At 29.9% G+C, this 19,816-nt stretch overlaps 4 protein-coding genes across 5 annotated transcripts; 2 read left to right on the forward strand and 2 right to left on the reverse strand.

The window, feature by feature from the left end:
• Positions 1-547: 547 nt before the first annotated feature.
• Positions 548-1,337, forward strand: LOC102594704 (uncharacterized). The gene is made up of 2 exons (XM_006358714.2): positions 548-700; positions 880-1,337. The coding sequence occupies exons 1-2, from the start codon at positions 592-594 to the stop codon at positions 1,071-1,073; spliced, it is 303 nt and encodes a 100-aa protein (XP_006358776.1). The 5' UTR covers positions 548-591; the 3' UTR covers positions 1,074-1,337.
• A 4,515-nt stretch (positions 1,338-5,852) lies between these two features.
• LOC102589385 (DNA-directed RNA polymerase II subunit RPB1-like) lies at positions 5,853-9,522 on the reverse strand. Its single transcript, XM_015314114.1, has 3 exons — positions 9,453-9,522; positions 7,424-9,329; positions 5,853-6,033 (listed from the first exon to the last, which is right to left on the reverse strand). The coding sequence occupies exons 1-3, from the start codon at positions 9,520-9,522 to the stop codon at positions 5,853-5,855; spliced, it is 2,157 nt and encodes a 718-aa protein (XP_015169600.1).
• A 2,888-nt stretch (positions 9,523-12,410) lies between these two features.
• Positions 12,411-13,271, reverse strand: LOC102595366 (glycine-rich protein HC1-like). 2 transcript variants are annotated; one of them, XM_015314128.1, is made up of 3 exons: positions 13,127-13,271; positions 12,828-13,016; positions 12,411-12,665 (listed from the first exon to the last, which is right to left on the reverse strand). In XM_015314128.1, the coding sequence occupies exons 1-3, from the start codon at positions 13,221-13,223 to the stop codon at positions 12,649-12,651; spliced, it is 303 nt and encodes a 100-aa protein (XP_015169614.1). In that variant the 5' UTR covers positions 13,224-13,271; the 3' UTR covers positions 12,411-12,648. The 2 variants fall into 2 exon arrangements, with proteins under 2 accessions (XP_015169614.1, XP_006358778.1); XM_006358716.2 differs by having other exon boundaries at positions 12,411-13,016.
• Positions 13,272-17,766: 4,495 nt separating this feature from the next.
• Positions 17,767-18,932, forward strand: LOC102577650 (glycine-rich protein). The gene is made up of 2 exons (XM_006358717.1): positions 17,767-17,954; positions 18,574-18,932. Exons 1-2 carry the CDS (start codon positions 17,852-17,854, stop codon positions 18,726-18,728), a joined length of 258 nt encoding a protein of 85 aa, XP_006358779.1. The 5' UTR covers positions 17,767-17,851; the 3' UTR covers positions 18,729-18,932.
• Positions 18,933-19,816: the final 884 nt, after the last annotated feature.

Consider the following 19,816-nt stretch of genomic DNA (forward strand, 5'->3'; position numbering starts at 1 on the left):
TATATATATATATATTGTATAAAACAATATGAAATATGCATATAGTTATATAGAAATCTTGCATAAAGTTACTTACCAAATTATTATTTTTTGCATAGAGTTTATGTTGGTTTCGGAAAATCTAATATAACTATAACAACATTGAATATTACTTTCTTTCAAATTTAATACATTTATGTTTGTGGGTTTGTTCAAATCATCTTTTCGGAAAAATATTATTTATACTAAATAAGGTATAAGTTGAGTAATTTTAGAGATAAAAAAATAAGACAAGTATTATTATATATATTAGTCAATTTCACTAAATTGGTTGACGTTATGTGTGAAATTATATACTTTGCAATATACTGCTAATTAGGAAAATGGCATATATAATTATTTCCTTTAATTATTCTAGTTTGCCAACTTAATTAATAAAACTAGTCTGGTACATACGTACTCTACTAATGCAAATTTTCAATCTTAGCCCACACGAAATTCAAATGATTAATGCTATAAATTGAGGCAAAATGTTTCATTAGTTTTTCTCATCCTTCTTACAATTATATTATTAATTCAATTAGTATTAATAGTTAACTATATAGTTTCAAAATGGGATCGAAGGCATTTTTGTTAATTGTTTTGGCTATTTTTCTTGTGATAAACTCAGAGGTTGCAGCTAGGAAGTTGGCTCAGAGCTCCATCACTTCCCTCGAAAAGGGTACGCTCCCTCACTTGTATTTTATGTAAAGATGTTACTGTTTAAAAAGTCAAATTATTTAAAAAATTGTTATATATAGCTTTAATAACGAATTATTTCCTATAGTTTGGTTTGTTATTACAAAAATTATAAGAATTGGAGGTGGACATTAACATGCATATGTATGATTACTTTTGTAGAACAAACAAATGAAGAAAACTATAATGCCAAATTTCTAGGAGTAGCGCTTCCACCAATAGGAGGAGTACTTTCAGAAATTGGAGCACCTATTGGAATTGAAGGACATATCGATACCAGAGGAATGTTTGATAACAAAGGGCTTTCAGAAATTGGAGCACCTATCGGATTCGAATATGAATTAGTCGAGCCATAAACGAATATTGAACCCAAGATAGAAAAATAAAAAATAATATGAATAAATATATCATAAATCTCCATTCATTTATTATGGATGTGTGGATGGTTATCATGTCTCTTTTTATAATAAATAATCTCAGAGGGATTAGGGATTATTTGATAGGATGTATACGAATAACGTTGAATAGGGCAATGCTTGCATTAATAATGTTGGTATAGTTATGTAACAGTTATTTCTTGTGCATTGTTTAAGTTGATGTATTAAAAATAACATGCACTACATAGTTTTAATTTTATTTATTTATTTGCAAAATTACGCTCCATACTGATGCATTTATTAAAGTCTCTTACATTTCTAATACCATGAATTTTAATAAATTATTTGATCATAAAAAACGAACAACTTGAATCGAATTCACATTAAACGATAGTGAGGGTGTTATTAACTCTAGTACTGAAGAATTGGGCCTGGAGAGGTTCATGAAGTATTTGGGCTAAAACAATTAAAGATATATATATACTCTAAATATAGTGTGATACTATCTGGATTTTTCTCTAAGAGAATCAAAATACGAAAAAATATATAAACACAGGAAAAAAGAGATTAAGTATAGGATTCATACAAGTGGTCAAACCAGTGCATCATTCAATTGTTTTTAAAAAAAAATAAATTATACGTGCCTTCATATAATATTTGATATATTGTAAGAATTATACTTATTGTATATCGAGTTTAGTCCTTTAATCACGAGTTCGCATAATCTCTTTCTTACACATAAATTAGCCATTGGAGATAAAGTCTTCGTATATAATATATATACTTCATCCTTTTTAGACCCGACTTATAAAACTATATTGTTGTTATTGCTATTATTATTTTGGTGCAACTGGAAATTGGTAAATTGTAGAAAAAAATAAAAAAATTAATGATAAGATACTAGCCCTCAATATAATTTTCATTAATATTTGTTAACCTTATGAAACATTAGCTCAAAAATTCATACTACCAAATAAAATGAAGAATTATCAACCGAATTAAAAATTGAAATTTTGTGAAATCAATATACTAAAGTATGTGTCTTATAATGACTTTAAATGCTGAATTCTTTAATATTATCTACGCATCACACTGATTCAATTTCATATTAGTAAAATTTTATACTTAACATTTTTAGATATCGCTTAACTCAAGACTCTAGGTAGGTTAGAATATCTTGAAGAAAGATATCAGTATATCAAGATAGTAAATGCAAACAGCATGATCTATGATCAACTCTCAGCCATATCTACGTGTACCTTGCATAGCTAAAGAAAAAAAAAATTCTCTATCCGTTTTAATTAATTAATTAATTTAATTTTGATATGGCATAAATTTAAGAAAATAAAGAAAATTCATAAATCTTGTGGTCTTAAATTATATATTCGTAGAATATGTTAAAATGTCTTTTAATCTTCCAAAAGAGACATTCTTTTTTTTAAAAAAAAAAAGCGAACCAAAAGGAAAAATAAGACAACCTAATTGAAACGATTTTTTTTTTAAGAGTCCATATTCAGATTCATATCCTAAATTAAGTATTTTGATTCTTGCACTCCGAGAGTAGATTTTTTTTTAAGAATAGTTTATAAGAAAACAAATGGAGAAATCAAAATTTGGCAAGAGCTAGGGTACGACTTTGTGCTTAGCTCATCTTAACTCAATTCATCTCACTTCAAATAAAATTCTAAATATTGATCTATGTATTGATTCAACTCATTTTAATTCGCACAAAGTCAACATATACAATCCATTAGCCACCGAACCACCCCTATTAACACGAATATCTATGATTATCGGAATGTTTCTTTCTCCCTTTTAATTTATTTATTTGATTTTGATGTGACACAGAATTTAAGAAAAAAAAATAATAAATCATGAATCTTGTGGTTTTAAAAAACAAATATACATAAAATGTATTAAAATGTTCTTTAATCAACCATATATTTTGTTCTAAACAAACTAAATGATAAAATATGACAAACAAATTGAAATGAAAAAAGTATAATATAGTTAATTATTTAGGAGAAATCATTTTGTAGGTGCTTTTTGGAAAAGTCGAGTCTAAATAATCTATCAATCTTGCCAACTTAATTAATTACTAGCCCGGTACTTAATTAATGCAATGTTCAAACTTAACCCCCAAGAAGTTTATGATTATGCTATAAATAGAGGCAAAATGTTCATTAGTTTCCTCATCCTTCTTACAATTATCACAAAATCAATTAGTAGTTATATCTTAATTACAATATAGTTTCAAACAAGGGAAAAATGGGATCAAAGGCATTTATGCTTATTGTTTTGGCTATTTTTCTTGTGATAACCTCTGAGGTTGCAGCTAGGGAGTTGGCTCAACGATCCACCACTTCTTTGGATAACGGTATATTATCTCTGTTTCATTAACCCTATAAATATAGTCATTTTTGTAAGTTGCTCTTCATTTTATGTAAAGGTCTTACTGTTTGAAGAGTTAGATCATTTTTTCTTTGATAGTGATTTTTTCAAAGTACTCCTTTTGAATTTTAAGCTAATTAAGGTGACTTGTAGTACTTGTTTTGTTATTTTCAAATATATAAATTTTATTTTTAACAAAATGGAAGAGTCTATACTCAGATTCATATCCTAAATTAAGTATTTTGATTCTTGAACTTCGAGTGTATTAAGCTATAATAAAGAACCATTTTAAATAGTTTTGTTTGGTACTTACAAAAATTATAAGAAAACAAACAAAGAAATCAAAATTTGGCTAGCGTTAGAGTATGACTCTATGTTTAGATCATCTTAATTACTTAATCAATCTCAATCTAAATTAAAATTTTGAATATTAATTAATTTATTGATCCAATTCATTTTGATTTGTACAAATTCATCATATAAACAATCTATTTGTCACCCCTACTAACACAAATATGTATGATTATTGATGCAGAACATGCAAATGACGCCAAACTTCTAGGAATAGGATTTCAAGGATATTTAGGAGATGGAATAGGAGGACTTCCTGGTGCTCGAATAGGAGGACTTCCAGGAATGGGAGGACTTCCAGGATTAGGAGGACTTCCAGGAATGGGAGGACTTCCAGGAATGGGAGGACTTCCAGGAATGGGAGGACTTCCAGGAATGGGAGGACTTCCAGGAATGGGAGGACTTCCAGGAATGGGAGGACTTCCAGGAATGGGAGGACTTCCAGGAATGGGAGGACTTCCAGGAATGGGAGGACTTCCAGGAATGGGAGGACTTCCAGGAATGGGAGGACTTCCAGGAATGGGAGGACTTCCAGGAATGGGAGGACTTCCAGGAATGGGAGGACTTCCAGGATTAGGAGGACTTCCAGGAATGGGAGGACTTCGTCCAGGAATAGGAGGAGTCGGATTTCCATGGGGAGGATATGGTGGATATGGTGGTGGTGGATATTATGGCGGTTATCCAAGAGGAGGATATGGTGGATTTTATCCTGGTGTTGGTTATGGCGGAGGAGGATATCCTAGAGGTGGTTGGTATGGAGGATTGCCTCGCAACTAATTAATTAATTACATACTATATAAGGAATATTTATGAATACCCTTCTAATGTATCAGTTATTGTATTCACGATAAATATTGAGTAGCCAAGTGCTATTCATATATATATTTGTATTGTGTGTTTAAGTAATAGGTAGTATAGTTTTGTTGTTGAAAATATGAATAAATAATAGTATCATAAATCTCCATTCACTTACTATGGATGGATGGTCATGATCATGTAATGTTTCTTTAAATAATAAATAATTATTAGAGAATTTAATTTCTTTACGTCCCTTTTCGTCTACATATTATTATTCAAATGATCCAAATAGTTTAAGTGAAATCCTAGTGAAGTTATATTTTTTTGTTGTATTTGTTGACTATGATTCGCTTTACGTAACACTATATTATTGTTGAGTTTTAGTTATATACTAACCATGCATATACATTTTAAGATTTTTATTTATTTCTATTTCTATTTTAATGTACGATACTTATTTTAGGACTTGATAAAAATTAGATGTTTGAACCAAGAAATTTATCGAATAATTTTAAAGGAACTGAATAACCTGATCTACAAGTGAGTTGCTTATGAAAACGTCTTGTTACTGTTGGTATGACATAGTAACAGATTTAGAATTTAAAGTATATATATAATTATATACATTGGGACAATATATCAAATTTTCTTAGATTTGTTTCGATTTTTCCATTATTATTTTTAAAAAAAAAATCAAAGGTTCCCTCAAAGGGGCTCAATAGATAAGTCAAAGGAGCATGGAGGGGGGTGAAACTTGACCTCCGCATTACAAAACTAGGAGTGAGGGCAAATCCTTACTCTCTAACTTATCAAAATAAAAGGAAAGAAAAAAGGAGGGTTGCACTTCACATAAGCTTACAAAAAATTCTAGAATTCATAAACTAGAAGCAACCAAATAAAATTTAACCAGGGTCGAATATGAAGTTGCCCTTCTTCACTCGAATTATAATGTTGGGCTTGCCAACTACATCATTCTTCAAGGTGGAAGTAACCTTAGAAGGAAGATTTATGGCCTTGGTGAAGAAGGTAGTTGTTTTGCAATGTTCAACCATATTCGCAAGCAAATAGCTGTAGTGTTACCTTCTCTGAAGGTGTGAATGAAAGAGAAGTCACCAAGTGAACTCATGGATTGAATCTGTTAATATCATTTTTCATCTGCCAAGGGGGATTATATTGATCATACCTTTAACCATCTGAATAATCAAGAGGGAGTCAGACTCAACAGTAACTCTGTGAAAACCATGATCTAGACACCATGCATCTTAGGCCAGTCTTTAGAGCTAGAGCCTCAGCTGAATTATTTAAGCAAAAACCAAAATAGGCACTGAAAGCCATAATCATTTGTCCAGCATGGTCCCTAAGAACTCCTCCACCTCCAGCACTTCCAGAATTTCCTTTACTACAACCATCCACATTCAGTTTTAGCTCATTCTAGTTTGGTCTCTTCCATTTCACCAATTTAAATTCAAGCTTTGGTGTGATGTGATCTGTGAGATGAGAGATACTGATAATAGAAGGTGAGAGTGGAAGTTCTGGAAATTGAGAATTAATAATCAAATAGAGGAGGTTGGAGATTTGATCAATGATTCTAGGAATAGGAATTCTAACACCTTCATGTTTGAAATTGCACTCGAATGGGCCTTGCAGAGCGTGATCCGAATTTAATCGAAGCTTTAATGTGAGCTCCGAACACCGGGTGGGAGATTAAAAAAAATAAAAAATGTGTTGAAGAAAAGTACTAAATGAAAACAAATAGTGATGGTCCCAAGAAGATCAAGGCAACATCTCTCAAATAACTCCAAAGTAAATGAATATCCTGATCTACAAGTGGACTGCTTAAGAAAAATCACCATGTATTTGGGATCTCGCTCACTTCACTCCTTCTCTCGTTTGTAGAAAAATCACCATATATCTGGAATCCCACTCACCTCACTCCTTCTCTCGTTTGTCTCATTTGTAGTAGCGGATACATAATTGTTATCAAGGGTGTCAATGATTATAGTAAAAAATATAATTATTGGGTCTTGTTATGTTATACATGTGGAATTATTTTGTGTGGTGTTAGTGACACGTTGAAAATTTATTATTGGTATATAAAAACTAATTCTTGCTATAACAGTTATCATCTATAAATATTTTTGATAAATAATCAATAGTTCGTTTGAAAACGATTTATTATGTTATTATATGTTTTTTGTAACAATATTTCATTATAGTTGTAAAAAGTATTTGGACAAATGACATTTATCAGTTTAGCTTCATTTACCAACGATTCCAGCACAATTTAGAAAATCATGAAGATGCACTTATAATCTCTTTCCTTCTCATTTTAAAGTAGCTTGTAATTCGTCCCAAAGATATGTCTTGCTTTCCATTTTTTCAAAAGTCAAGTTAATTAATCTATGAAATCAAATTTTATCAAATTAACTTAATATAATAAAATTAAAAGAGTTCGAGAAGTGAAAAACAATATATAATTAGTGATTGAGGAGTAGTTTAATAATAAGTTGTGAAATAAGAAGAAACATACTTTCCTCATCAACAACATATTCAATATAATCAAGAAAAAGAAGAAATGTACATTATAGAAATATATTGTGTTATATTTTACAACAAAATATTACATGATCAACCATACATATGAACTGAATGACGTTTTATTCATACGATTTTTAAAGCAAGGTTTAGAGTAGCAAGACTATTACTATATTATACATCTTGCCACTACATACAACAGTTTTATAATATTACATGATGGTTTGTTGTGAGATAGTTGACTAGTTACTTACTCATGGCCACCAATGAGAGGGTTGTATCCACCACTTGGAGGTTTGTATTCGTCATTAGGGGACTTATATTTATCATGTGGGGAACTATGCTTGTCACCTGGAGATTTATATTCATCACTAGGGGGTTTATATTTGTCATGTGGGGGGTTATATTTGTCACCCGGAGGTTTGTATTCATCACTAGGAGATTTATATTTGTCATTTGGAGGGTTATACTTACTACCTGGAGGTTTGTATTTGTCACTAGGGGGTTTGTATTTGTCATGTGGGGGGTTATATTTGTCACTTGGAGATTTGTATTCGTCACCAGGGGTTTTATACTTGTCACCTGGAGGTTTGTATTCGTCACTAGGGGGTTTGTATTTGTCATGTGGGGGGTTATATTTGTCACTTGGAGATTTGTATTCGTCACCAGGGGTTTTATACTTGTCACCTGGAGGTTTGTATTCGTCACTAGGGGGTTTGTATTTGTCATGTGGGGGGTTATATTTGTCACTTGGAGATTTGTATTCGTCACCAGGGGTTTTATACTTGTCACCTGGAGGTTTGTATTCGTCACTAGGGGGTTTGTATTTGTCATGTGGGGGGTTATATTTGTCACTTGGAGATTTGTATTCGTCACCAGGGGTTTTATACTTGTCACCTGGAGGTTTGTATTCGTCACTAGGGGGTTTGTATTTGTCATGTGGGGGGTTATATTTGTCACTTGGAGATTTGTATTCGTCACCAGGGGTTTTATACTTGTCACCTGGAGGTTTGTATTCGTCACTAGGGGGTTTGTATTTGTCATGTGGGGGGTTATATTTGTCACTTGGAGATTTGTATTCGTCACCAGGGGTTTTATACTTGTCACCTGGAGGTTTGTATTCGTCACTAGGGGGTTTGTATTTGTCATGTGGGGGGTTATATTTGTCACTTGGAGATTTGTATTCGTCACCAGGGGTTTTATACTTGTCACCTGGAGGTTTGTATTCGTCACTAGGGGGTTTGTATTTGTCATGTGGGGGTTTATATTTGTCACCTGGAACTTTGTATTCATCACTAGGGGGTTTATATTTATCATGTGGGGGGTTATATTTGTCACCTGGAGGTTCGTATTCATCACTAGGAGGTTTATATTTGTCATGTTGGGGGTTATACTTGTCACCTGGAGGTTTGTATTCGTCACTAGGGGGTTTGTATATGTCATGTGGGGGTTTATATTTGTCACCTGGAGGTTTGTATTCGTCACTAGGGGGTTTATATTTATCATGTGGGGGGTTATATTCGTCACTAGGAGGTTTGTATTCATCACTAGGAGGTTTATATTTGTCATGTGGGGGGTTATACTTGTCACCTGGAGGTTTGTATTCGTCACTAGGGGGTTTGTATTTGTCATGTGGGGGTTTATATTTATCACCTGGAGGTTTGTATTCGTCGCTAGGAGGTTTATATTTGTCACCTGGAGGTTTGTATTCATCACTAGGAGGTTTATATTTGTCATGTGGGGGGTTATACTTGTCACCTGGAGGTTTGTATTCGTCACTAGGGGGTTTGTATTTGTCATGTGAGGGTTTATATTTATCACCTGGAGGTTTGTATTCGCTACTAGGGGGTTTATATTTATCATGTGGGGGGTTATATTTGTCACTTGGAGGTTTGTATTCATAACTAGGAGGTTTATATTTATCATGTGGAGGATTATATTTGCCACGTGGAGGTTTGTATTCATCACTAGGGGGTTTATATTTATCATGTGGGGGATTGTATTCGCCACTTGGAGGATTGTATCCGTCATGTGGAGGTTTATTTCCACCATCTCGAGGCTTATATCCACTATTATATTCGTCATGTCCATCACTAGAATACCCGCCAATGCCATTATATCCGTCATGGTGTTCATCATTCTTGTTATCCAATTTCACTGCTACAAATATCAAATGTGAAATTTAAAAATTAGCATAGCATTGCATATATGTCAAATAATTATATAAGAGATCCAATATTTCAAAAGAGATAACTAATAAAAGAAAAATAATAATAAACTTACAGGTGTCTGAGCTTATCATTGCAAAAATAGCCAAAAGAATGCCAAGAAATAGAATTGTCTTGGAACCCATCATTTTTTTCTTCCTTTAAAGCTTAGTTATATGAATTAAAGGATGAAGAAATTGAAGCAACATTGGGTTATATTTATACTAAGAATTTAATGTTTTAGAAATTGATAAATGGTTACTTATCACTTATCTTGCTCAATTGGCACGCCACGTAATTAATTATATTTCCTCTATTTTAATTTATTTGATTTTTTTTATATTCGTTTAAGAAAGGAACGTAGTATAGGACCACAATGTTTACTTGCATTTGTAGTGTCCACTAAATAAAACAATTTTTTATTTATAGTTAAAATATAAAATAAGCATATATTGTTTAATTATAATTAAAAAAAAATATTTTAATAAACACATATTTTATCTTGTGATGGGAGTGAATCTCAAACAAAAGATGAAATGTTTTTGTTAAATATAATTTTAATACTTAACTAAAATCTTTGAGAGTAATAAATAACTAAAAATTATTATTATATTTATCATAATGCAAATTTGTACATGTTTTTTACGTAATTTGTTTTTCTTAAACTCTCTTTTTTTTGGGAAAATTTGAATAAACACAAACTACTTCTCCATTACTAATAAAAAAAAGTTTCTTAAATCTTACTTAAACACAAATTGTTATAAGTTATAACCATTCAAAGAACTTTTCAAAAACACGTTGGAAAAATTAAAATACCTAAATTTAAAAGTTTTCCCAAATAGGTTTTAATTACTCACAAAATCTTTATTGCTTTAGTTTTCTACTTCATATATTTGAAGTATTGCTATCAATTTTTGTGGTAGGTGATCGATAAGTACCTTCTATCTTTAATTATATTTTTTTAAATTCAAAATTTGAGATCAAATTTTGATAGAGAACACTTTACCCCTAAAGTGAAACATTCATGTTAGAGGTAAAAGTAGAGTTGGGACATCGAATTTATCTGAACTTAATCTTTTGATGTGAAGCATAAATTTTATAGATAAAAATTTATTCAAATAGCAACAAATGATATATCTGAATTCATAACTTTAAAATTACAAGTAGTTCAATGCTAGAAACCTTAACCGTTAAAGTACTCATAAAGTTTAAATCTATTTTTTTGAGTTAATTTGAATAAATCCACATTAATGGTGAATCATTTACTTAAATTAGTTCATAGAACACATCAAAATGACTAAGTCGCTAAAAACATAGATCTACTGTAATTATCAAACGACATTAAAGGCTCGTTTGGATATACTATACATAATCATAAGTTCTCGAAGTTTTTTGTATGAACATGCACTTTGAATTTTTTAAATTGTATTTTACTTTTCACAAACATGAAACCTCACGAATTGTGAAAACTATCAAATGCTATTATTTTCATATTAATTATTAGTCCGTATTATATTTATGTGATAGGTGATTGTCTACCTCAGAGTCGATATTGATAAATGATTAGAAAAGTGCTATTAATTTAACAATGTAACGTCAAGTCATTTCATATGATTAATTGGTACTAATAAAAACTATAACAAATCACAAGGAAAACTTGTGTTATGAAGTCAAACATGAGAGGTTGTTTATGAAATTATCTCTAAAAGGATAATAACTCGAAATACCGTAAGTCTTATGTTTTTCTAAGAAAATAAAATTTAGAGACCTTTCTTTAGGTTTAAATTGATTCGCATGGGTACATGGGGATCTAGAAATTTGATTATTGATTTGCATGAACTTAACGTTATAGTAGAAACTCATAAACTTTAAGTTCAAAATTTGCCTATAATGATTTGGATATTTTCGTGGGGTACTGAGGAACTAATAATGGGCTTTAATTTTGTTCATACTTTGGTATTATAATTAGGGTAAATTACATAAATCCCATAGTTTTAATATGAAATTACAATGTATCCCTAATAAGTTTCTAATTACATTAATCCCTTAAAAATTAAAAAAATCGGATACAATAATTGAATCTCGGATACATTAATATGTAGCTCGGATACATTAATATGTAGCTCAGATATATTAATATGTAGCTCGGAAACATTAATAAGTAGCTCGGATATATTAAATACTGGTTCGGATACATTAAAAACTAGCTTGGATACATAATATGTACCTCGGATACATTAAATACTGGCTCGGATACATTAATATGCAGCTCAAATACATTAAAGAAATAAGGAATTTTGGAGATTTTTAAAATTAATAGGGGATAATGGAAATAAGTGAAACAAAATGCGTGTATTTCTGTAATTTGCGCTTATAATTAAAAGCAAGGTCTAAAATTGAAGGACTATTACATCTTGCCAATTAATTCTCAATGGTAGAGTTAGGAATTTTTTTTTTTTGGAACCCCAGGATAACCCGCAACCGCTACAATCTCTGCCACAGCCTCTGCCCTTCGGGTGAGCACTCTGTGGTGAGCACTTTGTGCGCACTGGGTACAGAGTTAGGATTTTGTATCTATGAGATCTTAATTAATTATTTATATGTTAATTAGATTTTTTAATGTAAATAAGTAGGCAATTTTTGAAAATTTTCTTTTATGTTATTTATATTATATGTTCTTTATAATAATATTTCGTTATAACGATAAAAAAATATCTGAACAAATGACATTTATTGATCGATTTTCATTTTTCCAACAATTCCAACACAATCTAGAAAATCAAGGGGTTTATTATAATTTCTTGCCTTTCATTTTAGAGTAGATTGTATTTTGAATTGGAGAGGGTGGGGATTGAGAAGTACTACCTTAGTCCCAAAGTATTATTAGTTACAGTTTTTTTTGTATATCAATATGATGAAAAAATTATATTTTTAATAATTTGTTGATTAAAATTTATATAATAATTTAAATTTTGAGAAACAAAAAGCAACATATAATATTAGGGATGGGGGAGTAGTTTTCAATAAGAAAATGTGATATAAGAAGAAACGTACATTATGAAAATATATTCATCACATAATATATTGTACAACAAAATATTATATGACCAACAATTCATATCATGCGTTTTATTCATACTATTGATACAATAATCTGGTCTAAAAGCAACAAGACTATTATATTACTGGTACTAATCTTGCCACTACGTACGTATACCATAGCTTTATAACAGTACACATCATGATTTGTTGTGAGGCAATTGGCTAGTCACTTAATCATGGCCTCCACCATGTGGGGGGTGATGTCCGCCGCCGCCACCACCACCTGGGGGGTGATATCCGTCACTGGGTGGTTTATATTCGTCATGTGGAGGGTTGTATCCGCCACCTGGAGGTTTATATCCACCATGCAGAGGCTTATATTCACCATGTGGGGGTTTATATCCACCACCTGGAGGCTTATATCCACCACTCGGAGGCTTATATCCGCCACTCGGAGGCTTATATCCGCCACCTGGAGGCTTATGTCCGCCACCAGGAGGTTTATATCCATAGTTGTATTCGTCATGTGGGGGTTTATATCCGTTATATCCGCTACGTCCGTCAGTGTGTTCATCATTCTTGTTATCTGATTCCAATGCTACATCAATCGTAAAACTCAAAAATTATCATAACGTTACATATAGGTAAAATATTTAGATAAGAAATTCATCATATATATAAATAATAAAATTAGAAAAATAATCTTACAAGTCTCCGCTAACTCCCTAGCTACAACCTCAGAGCTTATCATTGCAAAAATAGCTACAAAAAGGCAAAGAAATATAAATGCCTTGGAACCCATCATTTTTTTCTTCTTTAAAGCTTACTTATATTAATTAAAGGATGAAGAAATTGATGCATAATTGAGATCTATTTATAATAAGAAATGAATGTATTAGAGATTGAAGGAAAGGGCATATTTGGAAATATTCGGTGACACGTAAGTGGTATATTTTTTAAAAATTAGTAATTAAAGATGTGGACAAGTAATTTTTCTTTTGGTAGGTGAAGAAATTCTTGAATTCACAATTGATTTTCAAGAAAAAATCAGTAAAAGTCATCCTAATCAAGATTATGTTGGAAGAAAATTCTTCACATAAATCCAAAGGAAATAAAGAACCTTGAAAGTTGAATCAATAAGAGGTCGTTTAATTTATGGGATAAGAGATAATAATGATTTTCGAAATATAATATTACTTGATTTTTTAATTTTGAGATAGGATTAGCTAGACGGTATATCACAATTATGATATTATTTTTATATGACCTTCTATGCTGGATAACAATGATTACTAATCCCGAGATAAAATTACCAAAATGATCAAGATAGAGTAATCATGCAAGTAGTATATATCTTACTACTAGACGTTTTTGCTTCTTCTAGAAATTAGTATATATAGAGTAACAAGAAAAATTATGTGAAGTTGAAGTGAAGTTATTGGTAGTGAGCAAAAGAAAAACTATCAATGTATATAGAACGTATATCATTATCGGGAGCTAAAGGAAAATTAATTTGATAGTATAATGTAAATACGTAATTTTTGACCCTTTTCAATTTTTTCACCGTTTTAGTCATTTAAAATGGTTATTGAGTACGGATATGTGATCGTGATAATTGTGTAAAAATCACTCTTCTCATGTAAACAAGAAAGATATGAAAAGGAGTTGAAGCCCTTATGAATCGAAGAGACTAGACTAAAATTTAAATGATAAATGGATGGACTAGATCGAATTTGAACAAATTAACATAGGCTTTATTAACAAATGCCCTCGTAACTTAATATATACTTATTGTGTTTATAAAGTGGTTCGTGAAAAATATATTTAATGGATTTTATTGATGAATATTTATCGATTAGTGTAAAATAGACATACTACATATCTACAATACAAAACATGTGACTAAATTTATGCATAACGTTCATTCATTAATACCTACGGTTAAAATAAATTCAAACTTTTCATAACGTTTGTAGATTAATTTGTGTGTAAATAAAGTAGATAATGTTGTTATTAGCTTTTTAATATTAGGCAAGTAAAGAATTCATTTTTTTTCTCCACATAATTGACACTTCACAAAGAAAAAAATCATTTAGAGAGGAAATCGAAGATGTCCTGCAACAGCTTCTAACTTCTAAGAACCACAATTTGATTATTGACTAGTATGGAGGTTATACAGTCGTGTACATACGTAGATAAAAAGGTGATCAATTAAACATTTTTTATCGAAAAATTATATTGTATATATAGAAAATTATGTTATGCTTATAAGTTTTAATTCTCGAGAAATAAAAAGCATCACCAAAAGGAGAGTAATATTACATATGAGTTGAATTCTAATACTTCCTCCGTCCCATTTTATGTGGCACCCTTTTCTTTTTAATTCGTTCCAAAAAAAAATGTCACCCGATTCTAATTAGAAACAACTTAACTTTAAAATTCCTCTTTTACCCTTAATGAAATGAATCTCCACCACATAAATATCCAAAAATATTTTAGACTGTAATTTTCAAAAGTCTTTTTTTTTATTAAACATCGTATCAAATCAAATAGTCAGTGGCGGAGCCAGAAATTTCATCAAGGGTGTTCAATTTTTTTTTAATAAGTGAGTTAAATGTTATTTATTTAACCTAGTAATTCTACCATGAACGATCTAAACATTTGTCAGTATCAAATATAAACAATCGAGTTTTTCTTCTTCTTTTTGATGCATTGACTTTATATGATAAAAATATATGATTATTGTTTTTAAAGTGAAATATTGATAGAACAAATACATCTAGCTTTACGAAATATAAATCACACCAGTAGAAATTTTTTTCTTAAAAAAAAGAAGAAGATAAAATGCATGTATTGATTTTAGCTCTGGGTTTAAAGTTGTTAACATATATAAACACAATTTTTTTTAACGTAAAATGTTGCCTTTTTTGTTTTAACCATTCGAAAGTACATTATATCCTAGATAAAAATTAGAAATACGTGATTTTTAATATTCAAAATTAAAATAATTTATTCATATATGTTACTCTATATTATTAAAATTTTAATATTAATAATTAAGAAATTTGAGGAACATGATAATGGTGTGTGAGGTTGTGTTCTCTATCAAAATAAAATTAAAACGGTTGTGTGCTCCGTGAGATTCGAACCTGCGCACAAAGGGTGGAAATGAACAAACTTTACCACTGTGCCACGGAAGAGTTTATCTTAAGGTTGTTCAACATTAATTATTTATCCCTTAAATACAGAATTTGACCTCTCTATATCGTTTAATTTTCCGGCGAAGGGTGGTCAGCTGACCACCCTTCGATGGCTGTAGCTCCACCCCTGCAAATAGTGTCATATAAAATAAAACGGAAGAAGTAGATTATATAAAAGAAAAAAAATAAGAATTTTGGTTGTTGTGTTGTCGGTCATTTAATTTCCTAGAAGACTTTTCTCACAACTTTTTTTAATTTAAAAAAAAAAACGACTTTTCTTGAGTTATAAAGCAAATGAAGAGAGTTAGCCCCCCGCTTATTTAATTTTTTTTATTCGATATTCGATATTTATATTAAAATCTGATTATTTTAAATTTTATTTCATAGAAACTTTATTCAAGAAGGGAGATCTTTCTATCAATTATTTTTCCATATTCAAAATTCATACTCAAGACTTCTGATTAAAAAAAAAAACAACTTCATTCGATACATCTCCTTTGGGACCCTCTTATTTAACTTGATAGTACACTAAAAGAGTCATTGAATACGTCATTTAAGTCTTTGAGTATTGACCAGATCGAAGAGTACGTATATTTGCACCACTATTTCTAGATATTTGAGGATAAGGTAGTCCTACAACTTAAAAAAAATGGAGGATGGAAAGGGATAAATATGAGAGATGTTATGGAAATCAAATTCAAATTAACAAAATAAAAATTCAGATAGTTAAATGATTGAGCTATTAGAATCTTCGTAATATGATTAATTCACATAGTGAATATATTCTGCTATTATTATTTTATCCCATAAGTTCTTGTCATCTATCCTAATTACCCTTTGTGTTTAGATGTCTTAATTATTTGAAATATTATACGCTCTTCATTATCATGTTACGTAGAAAGTTGGAAATCAAGAAATTGTCAAATTCTTTTCATTTTTGAAATGAATTAAAAAAAAATAAGTTAAATAAATTAAAACGAACCTATAATTAATTACGTGGCGTGGCGGCTGAATAACTGATAAGTGACCGTTTGACATTTTCTACATACGTTAAATGATGGGCCATCAACTCCATGCACGTGGTCTAGATTTGTCTGATTGATGTATGGATTTTAAGAGAAAGAAATTTATTTATTTATAAATTTATAATTTAATATAACTTGAGAATTTTTTGTAACTATAAATCATTTTTTAATTAATGTAAAAGTGCCTAAAAATAATTACTCAATTATGGGTGTAGTTAGTTTTCAAGATATTTCATTTTTTCAATTAGTTTTCATGTTTTTCTTTTCAAAAATTAAATATGATAATTATTTTGATTAATATTTTAAAATCATATTGACATGAGAAAAACTTGTGACTTGTAGAGTTTTTTTGTATAATTTTTATGATGTTAATTTATACAATTTAGTTTTGAGTTAAATTGACTTTTTATAAACGAATCATAATAACTAATTTGTGACAGAGAGATGGCTAATTTTCCATTTAAATCTTTTTTAGTTTTGTTTTCAACCGCCCTATTCTTCCATTTTGTTTTCTTTTTTTTGTCTACTATAAACTCCTTCATTATTCGACAATTATACCTTATAAATGGAGATTTTTAGGCAATGCTTAGTGTATAAACTGTTTATTCTAATATTTATTGAAATATTTTGATGCAGTATGTTAACGATTATTACAAGATTAAGAACAACAATAGCTCATGTTGTATTTTAGGGGAAAAAAATCTATTATTTATTAGTTTTAAGTAAAAATTTGACTTTCATAAGTAAAAAGAACATGCATAGTGAGGTTTTTATTTTAACATTTTTGATATAGTATTAACGTATGTACTTTTGTCTTTCTACTTTTACTAAAAATGGTGTTTTGATATTTTTTAACTCTTAATTTAATTATTTTGAATATTTAAGATTTGTAAAATACAAACAGATAAAATTTATAAATATTATGTTTTTTTTCATCTTAACAAAAATCAAATAATATGAAGTATAGAAAATACTTATGACTCCACCATAAAATCAACACTCTATTTATGTACCACTTGTAGAGCAAGTTGTTCATTTCTTTGGTCCATACAATAATTGCAATCCGTACGTGTCCCCTCACACCTTCAATTTATGCATTCAAAATCTTATTATAAATACAGCCCAAAAATGCATTAGTTTCTTCATCCCTCAATTTTCATATTTCATAAGTACTAAGCTTTGAAACAAAAATAAAAGAATTAAGAAGAATGGGTTCCAAGGCAATTATGTTTCTTGGTCTTTTTTTGGCTATTTTCTTAATGATAAGCTCTGAGGTTGCAGCTAGGGAGTTGGCAGCTGAGACTTCCAATGGTAAGCATTTCTTTTCATTTGTTCCCTCTCTTAGGGTATGTTCGATAAAAAAAAATATTTTTCATGAAAAATATTTTGTAAGAAAATATAAGTGACTTCTTTATTTACTTTTTTGTGTTCAATATCGTGATATAATCTAGACAGATATATAATTGGTGGGGTTGGATGGTGACGGTGGGATGAAGATGGGGCGAAGATAAATATGTTTGATCATAAAATTTGTCTACTTTTTGAAAATTATTTGAAACAAAATCCCAAAATTTCAATCACTAATGCTGTAGTTTGATCATGACACTTAATATATATTCTTTTTGTTTCATGTTATACGTCTCAATTACTATGCATAAAGTATAAGAATATACCATAAACTTCCCAAACTTTGCTAAACTAAACTAAAGGTATGTAAATTATATTATAAATGCCCTATGAGTTTTGTGATCTTATGTTACATTGAAATTAAAAAAATTACAATTAAATATATATAGGAAGAGGAGTACTCATTTTGAAATATAATAAAAAGGAAAGTACGACATATAAATTGAAGTGCAATTCAAAGACTAGTAATGACTCATCGTACGTGTTAGCTAGTTTAATTAATCTTCACAATTCATCGATGCAGCGGTAAACGTTGATGGACATTATTATGGAGGCGGCTATGGTAAGGGCCATGGAAAACCTAAGAAATGTTATAGTTGCTGCAAGAAATACAAATATGGATGCAAAAAATACTGCTGCTCTTATGAAGAATATGTGGCTGCCCAGACTCACAACTAAATAATTAATTATTATTGTAAACTTTTGAAATTAAGTGACAAGATACTAATAATCTTGCTACTTAAGACCCTTTGCTTGTAACAAGTATGAATAAAGCCATTCATTTACAATGAATGGTTGGTCATGATGTAATGTTTTGTTGTACAATATATCATATTGTGTTAAAAATGTTTCCCTAATGTTAAGATTTTCTTCTTATTTTTACTTAAGTATTCTATCATCCCTTAATCATATGTTTCAAGATTGAATCCTGGTCCGAATATAGAATTGTCTTTGTTACATAGTATTTTACTCTATTTGAATTTTTTACCGTGAATCCAATTTATTTAAGGCATCTCTAATTAAGGATATTGAACATTGAGGGGAAATTTTAAAATATTTAATTTTCTTGTTATTTAATAAAGTAAGGAAAACAATGCAGAAAAAAAGAAACAATTTGTTCTTTTCTTTGTATAATATTTAAAAAAATATAATCACAGAAGAAATAAAATTAAAGCATGGGGGACAAACGACTAATAATGTCAAATCATCACTTATTTTTTTATTTCTAATGAACACTTTAGTCAGGGCTGAAATCGAAATTTTATGAAAACATCACAACATATAAACAAAAATGAACACATGAGTAAATTTTAATGATTCAATATATGATACAATGTAGTAGCTTTTTTCGACGAAGGAGAGTCAATTAACAATATTAGATAAGGATGGTTACATCATTAATATTCACGATCACCATTAAGGGCGTATTTACCTTAAGCTCGCAATATATATATGCAACGTCAACCAAATAACTCACATTAGGGGTGTACAAAAATGAACCGAAAACCGAATTAAACCGCAAATCGAGAAAAAAAAATCCGACTAGTGGTTGGTTTGACTTGGTTTGGTATTGAAAAAAAAACCCAACTATATTTGGGTTGGTTTGGTTTTAACTAAAAAAAACCAACCCGAGACCAAACCAACACGTCATTATATATATAATTTTAAAATTTATTTTATATTTTATACATAAAAATATTTACTTTGAAATAATTTTTAAATCTTTCTTATACTTTTTCATAGTTTTTATCTTTTAATATATTATT

Source organism: Solanum tuberosum, unplaced genomic scaffold, assembly GCF_000226075.1.
Source record: "Solanum tuberosum cultivar DM 1-3 516 R44 unplaced genomic scaffold, SolTub_3.0 scf00280, whole genome shotgun sequence".
Taxonomy (NCBI): Eukaryota; Viridiplantae; Streptophyta; class Magnoliopsida; order Solanales; family Solanaceae; genus Solanum; species Solanum tuberosum.